The 17,424-nt window shown below is 38.1% G+C and overlaps 1 protein-coding gene across 1 annotated transcript in view; it reads left to right on the top strand.

Annotated features, from left to right (window-relative positions):
* The first annotated feature begins 6,772 nt into the window (after positions 1–6,772).
* The window catches only part of LOC138028959 (ras GTPase-activating protein 3-like), a 35,386-nt gene continuing 24,734 nt past the window's right edge, over positions 6,773–17,424 (top strand). The window contains exons 1-6 of the mRNA XM_068876605.1: positions 6,773–6,866; positions 6,932–7,049; positions 11,039–11,147; positions 12,889–13,064; positions 13,388–13,480; positions 16,074–16,146. Of these exons, the coding sequence (XP_068732706.1) occupies positions 6,806–6,866; positions 6,932–7,049; positions 11,039–11,147; positions 12,889–13,064; positions 13,388–13,480; positions 16,074–16,146 (630 nt within the window). The 5' untranslated portion in view covers positions 6,773–6,805. The remainder of the gene's footprint in view (positions 6,867–6,931; positions 7,050–11,038; positions 11,148–12,888; positions 13,065–13,387; positions 13,481–16,073; positions 16,147–17,424) is intronic.

The following is a 17,424-nucleotide window of genomic DNA, read 5'->3' as shown; positions in this document are numbered from 1 at the left end:
AATGCTAAAACTTGAATGTCAGACATGATCCGTTCAGCCAGTACCGTCATTCATCAAAGACAGCAACCATGCACTTAAAATGTACCTTACTTTCAATTTCTCGGGCGAAAACAAAATTATCTTCACAATGGTCATTTCATTTCAACGCCAAGTCGTCCCAACAGTGAAGGCCTTCAGTGCCCAAATTTACTGTTTCGGGTCAATCTACCGTTAAAAAACGTAGCTCAGAAATGCTACGGTGATTTGACTAAGGCTGCCATGGTTTTTTCCGAATAGTTCGAGAGGATAAGTTCGGTAGGGTTACTACATGCTGAAAGGATAGGACGGCTTCAGCGTGAATAGACGAGTTCAACCTCTTGAGTGCATCATCGGTAATCAGAGCAAGATGGAGAAACTAAATCATGACGTGGAAACGTTCAGGTCTTTTGAACTTAAAACAGGAGTAGCTTTCAAACGTAAAATTCAAGAGAACATTTAACCTTGAACGAGACCAAAAGGGCCAATTTACAATCAAACTAAAAGCCGGAATCCGGAATCCGGGATCCAGAAACCAGAAACCGGAAACCAGAAAACAGAAACCGGAATTAGCCACAATTCGCGAGAACTACAACAACTTATCCACTGGATAAATCACTAGCTGTGTTTTACCGTCTTTCTTTCCTTTGATTATGTTCTAGCTAGTGCCACAGCCTTATAAAAGGGCTATGTGGCGTTGTTTTATGACTGATTTCATTGACTGTTAGAATCACTTGAAGTTCTTTTCTGTCCTGTCTTAATCTGCTTTTACGTCAATTGGCTCCCGAACTCTTGGCGCAGTTTATTCCTAAATCTCTCTATCACTCTAAAGCACTTTAAAATGATGTTTTCGGCCAGCCGATAAGTAAGTAAGTAAGTAAGTAACTTTATTTCAACTCGGGTTGATGAGGCTGATTAGGCCCCTAGCAAATACATGCTAATATGCTGAGAAAAGTGAAATAAATAAATAAAAAAAAATTGTATATGTATATATATATACATGATCAATTAATGACTAACATTCTAACTATATAAATAAATAAACAATCCTAACTCTTAAAATTATTACAATGAATCATAGAAATCTGTACATTACAGATGTAGTTCTCTCACAGCCTTCTTAAATTCCTTAAGAATTTTCGTTGAACGTAATTTATCCGGTAAAGAATTCCACACTTTGGCACCAATAAAAGTTGTAGATTTTAGGCCAAAGTTTGCAGTTTTTTACGTGGGACAACTAGCTTGTTGGTACCTCTAAAGCACTTCACATGATTACGTACGACGAACAAGTCACTTATATATCCCGGTAACATACCGTTAACAACTTTAAAAATTAATATGGCAATGTCCTGTAGGCGACGATTGGACAAAGTCAAGCCGTAGTCATCATCACCATGAACGGGCACCCGTTTGTTGTAGACACACCTTAGAGCTCTCACATTAAGCCTTTCCAGCTTCTGCTTATCAGATTTTTTAGAGAAGCGGAAAAAAAAAGTATGGAGGTAATCAAATGGTGACGAGTAAAATTAGGGAATAACGCAAAAATTTCGTCTCAAGATTTAGAGGTAATTTGTCACCCATGTTATTATCCGTGAAACTTGTCCGTTTAAGCTCATTAATTAATGAGCCGATACGTTTGGCAAATCGTCGATTAAATTATTAAGTCTTGACGTTCCTTTTGAAGGGCGCTCAAGATAACCCACTAGTTATTATTATTATATTATTATTATTATTATTATTATTATTATTATTGCTATTATTTCTAGTAGTGCCTACGATGTTAGCCTATTCCTGGGGCGTACAGATAGAAGGGAGCGGGAATCCCGAGGGAACGAGTGGGACAGAGACGCCAAAGAGCAGGCTCGCGTAACTTCGGGCCTTTCCCCTGATCGCTTGATATACTTCATATACCCTTCACGATATGGTCACACTGCACGATCTGAATGCCTTGGAGTAGGCTATAAAAGAAAACCATGGTATGAAATTCTCAACAAGGAAGATACAGATTTACCAAGAAGCCAAAAGATTCAGTGGCATAATGTGGCAAACTATTTATTTCGAGAAAAAGAGTAACTTAAACCTCCCCCCCCCCCGGGGGGGGAACTCCCATATGGAACAGACGGGGATGCTCGTCGGAAATTTTGAATTTAATCCGTAAAGGAGACCATTTGGGCGTGGCTCAAGCTTTTTGTGACCCCTTAAGGAGACCAATCTGGGCGTGGCTTAAGCAAATTTTGACCCCTAAAAACAAGTTAAAAGAAAATTTGACTTCTGTTTGTCTTCGCGTAATTCTGTGTTTCTTCACAGAACCCTAAACGAGACCTTGGCGGCTTAAAATATTGGCGCTTTGCCTGGAACACCCTAAGCGAGACCAAAATTCAAAATTTACACCCCTAAGCGAGACGACGAGCATCCCCGTCTGTTTCATATGGGAGTCCCCCCACCCGGGCTTAAACCAAAGCTCTTGCTGGTGATCTCTCATGTTCTCTCGTTAAAAGGTATTGTTAATAGATTGGTAAGGCCATTAAACTGATTAAAAGTATGCAGATGGGAATGGACGGAACGTTGTTGAGCTTGCTCAGTAATTTTTCACTTTTTAGTTTAAATAAAAGACAATAATTTGATTGACAAAATCAGCATAAGTTTCTGGCTTCAACTGACGTTGTTTGTATTTCACCAGCTTCATTCAGGTAACCTCACCTTTGTAGCTGAGTAAATGAATTATGTTTTATTCAATCCGTGGAAATCAGTTTGTGTCCATATCACAAAATAAATAATATTGTCTTACTGACTTTTGTAAATAAGATTTTTTAGATAAATATTTTAATTTGTACAGGATACTTCGCTTCTCTCGTCAATATTCGAAAAAAGTGAAAATACGGCTAGGTGAGTACAGTCTCTTTTATCGATCTGTGAAGGTGTCTATTCATGGCTTAGTCTCTTCATAATGAACTTCTTGATTTATTCTATTAGCAGCCTTTTTCAGGGTTATGATATAAAACACCCGTAAGAGTTTGTCTTGATGGGGCAGGGGGGCGTATTATTGGTAGGAACGTTCTTTTAATGACGAAGGAGACTTAAATATATAGGTTTATCGTATAGGAGTGTAAGACGTGAGAAAATTGATCTTTTTAGAGAGTGGAAATAACAAATCACTCAGATATCTAACGTGAGAAAGGAGGGAACCTTATTACTGATGCGAAAAAAACGAGGGTTTTCCGATGAAATAAAACAAAGAGTCGATCATGTAGACATGTCATAGAAACCAACTTAATAGAGTTGGTCCTTTATAGAGAGGTGTTTTGCGAAGTTATCTGTTCAGTGTAGGTTTTTGACCAGTGTCTACGCCTCTTTCTACAGGGTAAATGGCACATGCGCAACAAACCATGTTACTTCAGTTGCTATTTGCTGTAGTTGCTGCAGGCGTGAACGACTGCATAACCACCAGTTCCATCAGAAACTACACGCTGATTGGTCATTCTTACAGCATATCATCCGGGAAATCTCTCTTGACTTGCGTCATATCCTGCGATCGAGATCAACATTGTTACAGCATTAATTACAAAGTTGCTTTCAAAACATGCGAGTTGAGCAACGCAACTCGTTTCTCACATCCAGAAAATTTTGCGTTTTCGAGCGATGCTGTATATTGGGACCACTTATCCCGTCATCTAGGATCCTGTAAAGGCGACTGGCCTTGTAGGAACAAAGGGAAGTGTGTAAATGTGGCTGCTGACCCCGGGTTCCTATGCCTCTGTCAACATAATTACATACCTGGAGATATCTGCGCGGGTAATGAAATAACATTAAAGCTCTTTTCTTCCTCTCAAGTTGTTTTCACTTAAACAAAATCGATGGAAACGAAATGGTAGACCACCTTTCCATAAATTTGGATAGAGGTAGCTCAAATCAACAGAATCAAAGCCAGATGAGGGCGCAGATCTTTTGGTGGCTTGTTTTCCAACATCACGTAGCCGATTTCAAAAATAGTAATAATAGGCTCATTTAGCTGAGCATAACTGCTTTACCAATTAGAGAGACAGTAAATCAAATTGCATGAAATTCAAGCAGACCAATTCAAATGTTGGTTTTTTTTAATGAGAGGGAAGGGGTACCAAGATAAAAAGATCTTGGAGAAAATTGAACTGAAGAACTAACAAACTCAACCCACGTGACATACGACGTTGAGTCCGGGAATCGAAAGCCGGCCACCGTTGACACACTGACCCTTAGTGCCTTTTGCATTTTGATTGATGATTTTGGTCTAAATTAAGGTGTATCCAAACTAATACTTGCATTGACAATGAGAAAGACAGGTTGCATTTCGTGGTATATCCGTCAGACCTCATATACCCAGGCCCTGCTTCTTTTCAGCCTTACCAATGACATTGTACTTAATTTATCTTCCTTTTCGCGTAGTTTGCAGGTCTCCGTCAGTGGGAATGCAGGACGGCCGGATTCTGGATCAGCAACTGACAGCTTCATCAGAGGGCTTGTGGTTGAACTTAAGAGTCTTTGAACCCAAGGATGCTCGCCTCTGGCGGCTCTCAACTTCGTGGGTCAGCAGTGTCATTGATCGTCATCCTTGGATACAAATAAGCTTTGCGCCTGAAATTAAACTGATTAGCGGAATTGCCACCCAGGGAAATCCATCACATGACTGGTGGACCACGAGTTACACCTTAAAGTACAGCATCATTGGTAAAACCTGGAGAGACTACAAAATTGCAAAAGAAACTGTGAAGGTAAATAAAACAATCAATATTAAGGATGAATAATGCGTTAGCTACGAGAAGATAAGTAAGTGATAGTTTCTATTACAAGACCTGTGCTCTTGCTCCAGTCTCGTATCATTTCTGATGATCCTTTTTTTGGGAACACAAAAGAGCCGAAAAACAATGTTTATCAGTGATGCCAATGATTTTCTAAAAATATAGTTTGCTCTGTTTCAGGTTTTTCTCGGAAATTTAGACCGAAACAAAGTTATGAAGCATGAGCTCTCTCCTTTCATCAAAGCTTCATTGCTACGTGTTCTACCTCGAACAAAGTACGGGCGATCTGCTTTGCGATTTGAACTCTATGGATGCACTTTTATTGAAAAATAATCAATATCATATCAGGTTACTCACTCGAAATAAGCTTGACTACAACTCTACTTGACCTGTACTTTTTTCAAGCCATGGTGCCTGCAAATAATCTGTCCAATTATTTAACATTTACCTGTGATTTTCTGGGAGATAAGAGAAAAGCAAGCGCAATAGCCAGAGACTCCCCAGTCCTCCCTCGGTTTTTTCCACTCGGTTTTATGCTAATCCCGAAGCATAAAAACACCTCCAGCACAACTGTCATGTAAGGTTTATTCATGGAGATATGACTAAAATCCCCATAAAGTAAATTGAGGTAGCTACAATATTCGGAATGGTTGTAAGAACAAAAGCTTACTTGATTTGATAAGGCTGTTAAGATCCTACCAAAACCTAGTCCCTTAAGATTCACGGTCAACTGCATTTTACCTCTCTCCATTTTCAAAGCGTTTGTAGAACTGTGCTCACTTTACAAAGGCAAGAGAAAATAAAGAGACCGAAAGGAGGAGTGGGGTAAAAATTATTCTTAGCAACTTATATCGGTATTTCATGGCACCCACACTGCGTATGACGTCACAGTACGAGAACCCGACAATACAACAATGATCGATTACGCCTACTGCCGTTGCGAAACGTTGCGGACTTCTATGGAACCATCTTTTTGTTTCTAACTCATCTTTTATAGCTAAGTTGAAATTTACACATTCCGAGGGATGAACTAGGCGTCTCACTCTCTTTAACACTTATATGCTCTTCAACAATGCAGTTTCGTCGTAGTATTGAAAGTTCATCAATTCAAAGTACACTATAGATTTCAAGATAACTCTCCTCGAGTTGGAGAATATCTTTCCGGTTAATATACCTGAGAATCGATTATTTATATTGAGGGCTATTATGGCGTTGGTTGAAGTTTTGTGACGAGGAAATTTTTCTAAAGTAGACCACAAAGTAGTATTTTTCCGTTTTACTGAAATACACCGTTTATTATAAATGATCCCATTCATCTGATATTTATACTTTGGATTTTTTTTACTCTTGGCAACTGCTTAAGTATACCGCATATTTTGCCATGATACCTGTTGTATATAAAAATAGAGAACTGAGGGTTGCTTTGAAACAAAAGGGATAGGGCTCTTTTCCTCCCATGAATTTTTTTCAATTTTTCCAAAGATGCTGAAAGCGTCAATTAGTGACGTGGGCTGTTGATATTTTATTCACAAAAGGCAGGTGTTGAATTGGATATTGCTGGAAATATTATATCGAAGCGTGAAATAAAAAAAAAACCATCATTAAGAATATTCTTAATATTTTAACTGGTCTAAACCTTACACTTAAAGAAAACTATCAATGTATGTATCTTGCGTCAATCGATCAGGTAATTTTTGCCGTGATAAATTTATTTCGAGGGCGGCAATAAAATCGCATGAATGGAATAATCTATGTTTCATCGCGGTGTTTTGACAATTATTCCTCTTATGAACCATAGTTTTTTGAAATCTAGTCAAAAGGTGTGACAAATGTAAGATTTGGAAAAAGTAATCAAAACCACAATTTGTAAATCATGGAAAAAGCTTCAAGTGTTAGTCTTCTTCGGAGAAGAAAGCGCGGGAAAATTACCATCCACCGGAAATTAAACTGGTTTTTACCGGAAGCTCCAATCCAATCAAAAGTTACATGTGGCGTCACGTGACAAGGATGGCTTCGATATGGCGGCTGGAGTAAACTTGAGTGATGTACGAACAGAGGAAACATTGAAAATAAGAATAGGTAAGTGTCAAAAATGTATGAGTGCATTTTGGAATAAGCTCGGTAAATAACTCAGTATTTTTTAGGGGAAGCAAAAAACCTGCAACCGAGGAAAGAACCGAGATATTCGAGAAATTGTTATTGCGTCGTGACACTCGACCAAGAAGAAGTATTTCGTACCGCCACAGTGGAAAAAAGTTTGTGGTAAGTTTCTTTCATTAATTTTCTATGTTGCTATCCTTTAGCTTATTTTTTATTTATACTACAGCGGCTAGAAACGGAGATAAAAAATTACAGTTTTTACAATTTTTATGCATTTGAATTTCTTCATTTGTAAAAATTTATTTTCCGTCTTCGATGTGGAGAAATTGTGGTATTTAAGAGCTCGTTTCGTGGCTACCCTACTGATTAAAACTACCGAAGTCGTTGCGTGCAGATTTCCTATAGATCGAAAAAGTAAGTGTTGGTGTTTGGATTTTATTGACGTACTAATAGATGTTATCCTGTTAGACGAAGAGAAGTTTGAGTGTTTTTTCCTGGTTCTCAGACAGAGCCGTTTAACCTTCGCTTGAATCCCCTTACAAGGGATTTTATGAGGTGTTTCATTAAGCTTAAGCTCAAGTCCTAAGTTTAAACTGCCAGTTTAGTCGAAAGCGTGCTTTAAAGAATGCATTTGAAATACGTTTGATCCATGTTCCGCTTTCTGCTGCCTGTAATTGATATTATTCTCTGCAGTGAATGATACGGAGATTTCCCAGTCCAAGGCCTAGGACCGGAGCCAAAATTTTTTTTTTGCCCTGCGCTTGAACCCCCGGAGTGCATTTTACTAGACCTTCGTTTTCAAAGGCTTAATTTAGTGGCATTTTCCATTTAATTCTTGTGGAGAATTGTGTTATTTAGCGTTTTAAGTGTTAATTAAATTCAAATGCCTCAGGGCATTTTATCATTTGCGTTTATAGGAAAGATATCGTTGACGTCACCTATTGTAATTAATGTGCCAACCAGAGGCTCATTGGCCGTGGAAACAAAGGCTCTTTTGTTCCTATGGTTAGCTTATTTAAATAACAAAAGCAATGTTTGTAAACAGATATCTTCCCTATATGATTGGCACTTTGCAGGCATGCTTTCTGGTTTTTTACTACCTGACTAATTATTTTTTGACAAACTCAGAAATTCAACACTTGCTGATTATCTACAGTAAGTTTTTTATTACATTTAATTTGTGGTTGGTAACAAAATGTTTTTCTAGCTCACAATCTCACCTAACTGCATCAAATGCATAAATAATTAAAATTGTATTACTTACAGACTCCGCTTAGCAATTTTCTGACAATATTTTATTTGTAGCCAGGGTTTTCAATTGCTCTTTATAAAATAATTGGGATAGTACGCCAGGGCTTGAAATTGCGATTCACTGGTCACCAATGCGACCAAAAACTGAATGCTGGCAACTAGATTTTCAGAACTGGTTGCCAGCTGGCGAATCACGTTTTGTCAGGATAATCAGTAGACAACTTTTGTATTTGAATCTTTATATGATGAAATCGTTCGGAACTGGTAGCTAGAACACGACTCACTTTTCTTTTACCACTAAAATAATGTATAAATACTACAAGAAAATTAAATTGGTTTCTCACAGTGTTAATTAATAGCACAAAATGTACTTTGATACTTCGGTCACTGCGTTTACTAGGCACCATGTTGTTTCAGCGGCTTCATGGGATCGTGGGTGCACTTAAACACCGTATGCTTCTGGCCAGTTAGTTACGTGAATTTTTGCGCCCGGAAGATGAAGATTCAGCAAGAAGTTTAATTGAAAATGTAAATCCATCATCAGTTGTGAGTGCTGAAATCGTAGATTTAGTCAAATTACCAAAGGACCTCCTCGGAACTAGCTTGATATTGATAATATATTGATAATGAACCTGGACATCGCATAATGAGTTTGAAACATGTATGGAACCTTCAAAAAGCAACCTGTACCCTTAACGTAAAGTGGGTTGGAGAACTTGTCCCATCTGTTAGAAAGCGAAACTTGCAAAATTGACTGCACAGGGTGATTAATAAATGGAGATAAATATCGGTAGAAAAGTATGTTAAGAAACTAAGTTCCTCTGATTCTAGAGGCTACTGAAACCGTGTACGAGCCGCTCCTTTTATTTTATCCCGGTCGGAGACTGTTACGAGCATTTACTTGGGATAAAGGTAGGTTGCTTGCCACACAAGCTGTAGGAGAATAAATAACTATGTGTTGAAGAGGTGAAAAGCAAGGATAAAGGACCCATGTTTGCCTTGCTATGGAAAACATGGACTGTGCTTCGCTCCATTTCAAATAACGTTAAAGTACACCATCACCAAACTATGAAAAGACAAAGCTGAAAACAACAGTGACTTTAGAGGTCTTTCTCGTGCTGTTTTTTTTTTTGCTATTTAACAATTTTGCCAGCTGGCACCTGAGCAAAAAAGTTCATTTCAAGCCCTGCATGTGCGCTCTCATTGGTCAATAGCTGTGTTTAGATGAGAATATGTAAACATGGCTGTGACATCACACAAATTTTTATTGGTTTTGTGTTATCAGACACATGTTTGATTGGCTGGTAGTATCAAGAAAATGTGATTCAATCAAGAAGTGAAAAACCAACATTTTCATTCATTTGTTGAATTATTTTGGAGAAATATTTTATAAAAGCAATAGAGGACTTTTTCCGTGTTTACATAGCCTCGTCTAAACACTCGGGGGGAGTTGGGAGAATTTTTGACAGTTCTGCAAACCCAAGAGACAATGTCTCGAATTCTCCCAACTCCCCCTTGTGTTTAGATGAGGCTATGTAATCACGGAAAAAGTCAGCCGTTGCTTAAATTCAAAACAGAAAGTAAACAAAGTCAGTAACCACTGGCTTTATATAATATACTGAAACATGTGATTTAGTCAGAAGACTGTGCAGACATTGGGGATGCTGGGATGACGCAGTGGTGAGAGCACTCGTGAACCTCCCACCAATGTGGCCCGGGTTCAATTCCCAGACTTGGTGTCTTATGTGGGTTGAGTTCTCTACTCTGCTCCACAACGTTTTCTCTGGGTACTTCGGTTTTCTCCTTTCCTGAAAAAACCAATCTATGATTTGATATGTGTTGATTTGATTAATTTGATTTCTGCACAGGGTCGCAATTAATTGCCCAGGCTAAATACACAGGACTCTTTTATTTTTATTAATTATTATTATTATTAGGCTATATCACATTAGTTGCCACTGGAGTATCCCCTATCAGCAGGTAGTGACACACCACCTTAGCGTTCCAGGGTTCGACTTCCTGTGGATCCCAACAGTACTGATTTCTGTAATGATTGGATGCTTAGTCCAATGTGCAGGTCTTCCAAATACTTCTGTAGGTCATTAGAGAAGGTATCAAGAGGGCCAATTATAATAGGGGTGATTCTAACCTTATGCAATCGCCAAAGTCTCAATTATTATTATTATTATTATTATTATTGTTATTATTATTATTATTTGATTCTCCTAAGTTCTCTCAGTGCTCGACCTTGACTTCTTTGATCGCTTGCCCTGGGACTACTTGAACTGAAAATTTACTAGTCCTGAGTAAATCTCTGGTAGTCCTTCCTGATTGCAGCATGGCAATATTATTTGCAATATCTTTTTACAATTAAATTGGGCTATCTGTTTTCGTTGAAACGTTGCGAGGAACGCATCGAAACAACATTTACAAGACGTGTATTTTGTTTTCACCTTATGTACTAATAATATTACAAAGTAGTTACTGGTCCTGTGACTAGTGGTTCTAAGTTTCTACTAGTCCAGAAGCATTTTGCACTAGTCCAGGACTAGTGGACTACCGCTAACGTCGAGCACTGTCTCTGGTGTATTTCTGGGTCTTTTCAGCCATGTCTCTGCAACTTCCCGCTTGCACTTTCTACAAGGTGTGAGCAGTACCAAGGATGACTGACAACTGTGCACTTTCCAAAAAGTCAGGCATTATCATTATTATCATTATCATCATCATCATCATCATCATCATCATCATCATCATCATCATCATCAACAATTGTTTGTATGGTTGGGTCATTGTCCTGGCCTAAACTCCACTTTGAGCGGATGGCAGGGATAAAAACAAAATACAAAAGTATGAAATCCAGCTGTCAGAACTGATTAGTCATATTAACATTTTTCTGACAGTCCCTTCTTTGGAGAAGATGTGCATTTTGAAGTTCCAAGAGACTTTCGAACATTGTGCTTTTATCTTTTTGACACTGATCTCATAGGAAAGGACACCGTGCTTGGAAAGGTTTGTGAATTCCCTTTTCCTTTTCAATAACTGCTATTGCTAGTTTAATGAGATTTTACTGCCCCATCAGTAAAACACGGTTAATGGAACATGACCGTACTGAAAGGGCTATTCATGTCGCAATAGTTGTCTTCATGTTCTTTGTAGTTGGTTGTTTAAAGTCATAAAATCAATGGTTTTGTTGTAAATAAAACCAGGACATAAAGACTGTTCGGGATCTTAGATTATAACGTACACCTGCATTGGCCAAATCTGTTAAGGCCTCATTCATTACTGCTAAAGAGCATGTGTAATGCCTACCTGCTGCATAGTAGAACCTGTGCAACTGACTACTTTAATAGACAGGGTCTAGCTTTAAAAGCCTCAGTTAGTTGTCCAAGGTTCACTTGGCAGTTTGTCTTTGTCTTGGCAGTTTGTTAGAGTTTTTCCCCTTCCCTCCCTTTGGAGATGGTTAGTTACATTGCTTTGCCGTCATTAAAATCAGTCACTCCTGCATGTTCAGGTTAAGTCTGTGCAGCTACTTCCCCCAAGCTTGTTGGCTCGTTTGCCTTTGTACATTGCTCGCTAACCAATATTCTTGTCTGATCCAGCACATGCTGTTTACCACTCAGCTTGTTGTGCTGGGGATATAAGTGAGATTGTTTTATGTCACGCAATCCGGAAGTCGCATAGGCTAACCAGCCGCAAGGCAGTGCTCCCCTCAAAAACACCAATATGTCTGTTGTCTCGTTCTATTGCGCCTTGTGTTATGCGTTTAAAAGCTACTGTAATTATGTTGATTCCAAGAAACAGTGACATTAATTATGGGATTGGATTTGATAAGTTGCTAGAGCCTCAAAAGAGGCTCTTTGCAGTTCTTCCCTTTTCATCCTAGTGAAGTGGATTGGACATCAGAGTGAATCTCGAAACATTGATACTAACCCCTTGACAAGGCTAGACTGCAATGGTGACTGGGAACTTTATGCCATACTCATTTCTAATAGTATGAGTGTTCTTTAATATTTCTATGAAGGGTTGTTAGATGGAGCCCATGGTTTCATAGCCCTTTCTGAAAAGATTTGAAAATACAGTACGTACTTATTCAGCCACAAGACGGGCTCGACTATAAGCGGAGACCCCAAACTTCTTACACAAAAAATCAACTTGATTGACACGATTTGTAAATGCATAATACTCGCCTATAAGCTAAGACCCATTTTAGGTCTTGACGGTTATTATCTTGCATTCTTTGGGCACTCGCTTGGATGCCTTTAGCACCAAACCGTCTCCACTTTCCTTATGACCTGCTCCCCAAAAATATTTTGAGAAGGCTGCCACAGTCTTTGTTCCTTTGATGGGTAAAACAAGTGTGGCATGATATTCCCGGGAGATGGTGAGGCGTTCGTTCAAGATTTGTGGCATCTCTAATGCACTTGATGGCACAGAAGACAATGCAGTCTTTGACGAGAATATTCCAGAAGAATAAAATAGTGAAGACAAGGAAATAGACGACGAATTTGAAACAGACAGCATTTGTTACTGTTTTAATTTGCTGAGAAATTTTTTTTTTATTAATTTTTTATTTTTTAAGCCGAGACCCCTTTCACGGCTCAAATTTGCCCAAATTGAGGGTGGATTTGTGTAAAAATCGGCCGGCTTATGGCTGAATAAGTATGGTAACCATTCGCACAAACTTAGGCAGTACTTACTTCTCCATTATTCAAAGACCTTGAGTTACTTTCTTTTCCATTGCCATTTTTAGGTTGCTATCAAGAAAGGTTGTGTACAAACTTATCATACAGATACATGGCTTCCTTTAGTTCACGTTGAACCTGATACTGAAGTCCAGGGAAGAATACACTTGGAAATTAAACAATATGAGTTTATACCTGATACAGATGAAGATGAATTTTCAAATACACCCAAACTTAGTATACGGTGTGTACCTGTGGCCTCTGTTGTTAACTAGGGAATTTTTTAATTTAACAATAATTATTGTTATGATTAAATAATTTATCTCATAGATCTAAGGCGTGGTATAATGAGGATTGGTTACCAGTACTCTGCCATTCCTCTGTTTAATGGGCTTTTCAAGTTTTAGCTATGAATCAAAGAAAATTTTATAACAGATAATGAGGTCACTGAAGATGAAACATGACTTAATGTGGCTCAGAAGGCTTCGCACCACCCAGCTTGTTGTCACCCTGAAAGATTTTAGTTATGGCTTAAGCATTGAATAGTTTTTGTTTAATTAATTTCAGAATTTTAGAATGTTCTGACTTATTTGGATGCAATGGAAATGGTACATTCTCTGATCCTTATGTTAGTGTCAGTATACATGGACCCCTCTCAAGGTAATTCTTTTGCTTACTGTTTCGATAAAGTTAAGTTTCATCATAATATCATAGAAGGATGGCAATTCTGAAATGATGATTTTTTTGAATAAGTGAATGTCAAACATAGTTTCATGTTACGTCGGCTTAAAGGAGCTACAGTGTTTGTCGCATTATTTTAGGGTGTTTCTAAAGCGAAAATCTGTAGTTAATCACGAGCTTAAAACTCGAAAATGTACAGTACATCACAAACAAGAAGATTCTGAGCAAAAACAACTTTTATCCAGGCAATTTAATTGCCATAAACTTGAAAAACGTTAGGGCGACTTTTTCCAAGATTAACCAAATGCAATTCATTTCAAGATTGTCCATTTGTGTCCATCCATGCTTCTCTTTCCTATTGCTGTATTTCTTTTATGTTATTCAACAGATTTGAGTGGTTATTGCAATGTTTCATTCTACTTTCTGGACATTTTGGGTGTCCTAAAATTACATAATTTTGCATGACATAGCCCCCTTAAAATGTAACTTAAAAAGTTACGATTCAAGACTCCTTTGTCTTGAATTGTAACTTTTAAAGTTGCATTCCTTTTAAGCTGGAGTAGCATGAAACTATGGAAACCTGGCTGCTTTGTGAACGGTTATGTGAACTGTAATCTGCCTTATGAAAATTTCATATGCATCAGCTGTGAAGTGGACGTGAAATGTTAGGTTAGCAACAGGGTTTGTACAGGTCATGAAAACCCTGGAAAGTCATGAAATTTAAGATTCATTTTCCAGGCCTGGAAATTAAAGTCTTTGAATTTAATTATTACAAATTGGTAAAATTAATCATTGCAGTACCAAAGGAATGATAAAATGAAATGAAGAGTTTATATCAAACAATCGCAAGGTTGGCGGACTAAGGGCGTTAATTTATTCAAATGTGATCTGACTAATATCCTAAAATAAGGATGCTTTTTTAATTTTCTTATATGACTGCTAAACTTAAGGTCATGGAAAGCTAGAGAAGTTCATGGATATGAACAAACCCTGAGCAACTTAAGCAGTTGCAACCAAGGCTGAAAAATCCAGCCATGAATGGGAGTGACAAACCCAATGAATTCCACGGTCATTGGTTCCCCTACCCTTCAAGCCTGAAATTTTTTAGGCTTGCTTGCAACTGCTAAACCCTTTGACTCCTCAGGGTGCCCTAGGACGCCTCCACTCGATGAGTAAATTGTCTGGCATTAGACAGAGTAAAATATTTTGTCTCACCCTCAGGAGTTATTACCGTATTTACCTGTGTATAAGTCGATCCCATGTATAAGTCGACCCCCCATTTTTGATGGTGAAAAAAGCAATTTCTTAATTTCTTTGCGAAATGTTCATGGGATACTAATCTTGCATTCTTCGATTTCTGGAACTGTGGATTCACAAAAGATTAAGGGCCTCAAGCGCTTAATAGTTTTGTGGTTCAGCGGTTGTTGTATGTGTGGGCATTTTGTCCTTGAATTTTGAAAAAGTTCTCAGAAAATCGAACATGTAAACCTCAAACTAACGTGTTTCGTTGTTCAAGGATAAAGGGCTTTAGAGGATAAGCACAACATCACAGAAGCAGGAGTCAATCTTTGAAAATAACTTCAAAAACGATGCGAAATGTGCAAGGTTTAATTGGTGCTTGACTTATAATTTCTCACATGGCAAACGAAACAAAACTCATAAACCAAACAATACAAAGTTTGCAAAAGCATTTAAATCATCTAGGTTTGTATAAAGAATAAAAAAACAATCATTACCAACCAGCATTTTCAGGCAACACGAGTGACGATCATGCTTGCACGCAAACACGAGGTATTGCGCCAGGTTACTAAGCCGTTGAAGGATCGCGTTTTATTTGAAGAAACAAGAATGTTTTTAGAGCTTTCTGCCTTTGGAAAACAAAAATTTCCAGTTTCTGTTTCATATTTGTGCTTGTGAGTATCTTCAACATTTAAAGTAAAAGAAATTCTTTTTCATTTCAACTGGAATTGCTTAATTACATTCATTTTGACGTCTTTCGTCATTCATTTTGAAGTTATTTGTCCACTGCGTTCGTTATGCCCAAACACCACATTATGATGTTAATTTTGAATCAATTATTTAGCTGGAACTTGCCTCGAAATCTTTGACCCATGTATAAGTCGAGGGCGATTTTTGGAGCTTCTTTTGAGGCCATAAAAGGTCGACTTATACACGGGTAAATACGGTATGTACAATATATACATAGGTGACATGTGTTAACTCATCGACTCCTCAGGCATCCTTGGATTCCCCCAGTTTATGAGTAAAATTGTCTGGCAATTAGATCTTATTCATAAATGGCGGCTAGGTAATTATTCTTTTGCCTGCATGCTAATCATCCTCACTAGCCTCGTTAGCAAAGATTTTTTTCCAAAGCATTAGGCTAGTGAGGATGATTAGTACAAAGACAAAAGAATAATTTCTTGGCCACCGTTCATGAATACGGTCTATTAGACAGAGTAAAATCTGTTAAGTCTCACTCCCAGCAGTCACTGGGTTAAGTTGCTGACCTAATGGCATCGTATACTAAAGTGCAATGGTTAATGATTTGTGGTTATATTTGCTTCCATAGGTCAGAACCTAAAAAGACCAAAGTCAAGAAAAGAACATTGAACCCACAATTTGAAGAATCGTTTCTCTTCGAGGTAACACTGTAAAGTTGACATCTACTTGTAAAAAGGGAAACCAACTGTCTCACAACACTTTTTTAGAAACTGTTTGGGACACTGAAGAACCCAAACACTGTTCAAATGAATGAGCGGTGTTGTAGGCTGGTCTCTGTTGTGCCAGATAGTATGTCCGGAAGTGCCCCTAATTAGATGCACACAAATTTCAATAGACTAGCGAGTTTCAATCGAGTGTCGTAAAACCAAAACCAAAGTAATTACTTTGGCCAGTCAAAAAGGACGGTGACAATCCAGTAAGCCAATCAAAACTCTAAGTAATTACATGTAACCGACACAAAAGCACGGGAAAATGTGTACGTATGAGCCACGATTGAGTTTGGTTTCACTTCTGATTAGTTGAAAAAATGGCGCGAGAACTATGAACCAATCACTGAGTGAAGCAATGCAAAATCAAAGCAATTTGCTAATTACTTTCAACACTCAATGGACCTCTTTAGCTTGTACGTTTTGTTTTCCCATTTCAGACCATGTGATGTTCCCAAGGGAATTTTCCTTTTGTTTTTTCATGCGTTATGCATGCATACGTATGCACGTGCATAAGACGACATTTGAAAGAAACTGTTCCCTAGAGTAACATCACGTGGTCTGAAATGGGAAAACAAAATGTACAAGCTAAAGAGGTCCATTGAAAACTGCTGTAAGCCTCAAGAATCATCCCCTTACTCTTCTCCTTAATGTCAAATGCCGCTCAGGCTCAAGTAAAGATAAACTGCTGCATTTCCCTTATGTTTAAAATAACGCTCAACCTAATGCGTTTGCGTTTGCATTGAGCGCAAATTATGCAAACGCGTTTAAAGTCAAATGCAAACTAGTTGAAGACTAGTATGAAACGCGTTTGGTGGTTCGCTTATCTCGGAGCGGTACCGTAGGACTCAATAGGTTAAAGTGTTAGTGAAAGCCCTGGAAATTTTGCAGATGGATAATTTGGTGGCAAGCAGTCTTTCATAATACATGTAAGGTTTTGACAGAGGTCTGAATGTGTCAAGGTACCATTAATATTATTTTGCAGAATTTTGGTTTGATCTCTGAAATGTTCATTACACCAGAGGAATTTTTTTAAATGTACATTTAGCTGCAAAAAGGTTGGAGTAGCTGGCTCCCATTTTGGTTCCAATAGCAATGCTGTTAATTTTTGAAGCAGTGGTCAGGAAATGAAAAATACAGTAGTTATACTGCACAAGTGTAAAACTATTTCTGCCATGTATTTACGAAAAGAAGGCAGTGTTCTCTAGTGAA

Source organism: Montipora capricornis, chromosome 13 (genome assembly GCF_036669925.1).
Source record: "Montipora capricornis isolate CH-2021 chromosome 13, ASM3666992v2, whole genome shotgun sequence".
Lineage (NCBI taxonomy): Eukaryota > Metazoa > Cnidaria > Anthozoa > Scleractinia > Acroporidae > Montipora > Montipora capricornis.
The sequence above is the reverse complement of the archived record's forward strand: the minus strand, read 5'-3'. Positions and strand labels throughout refer to the sequence as shown.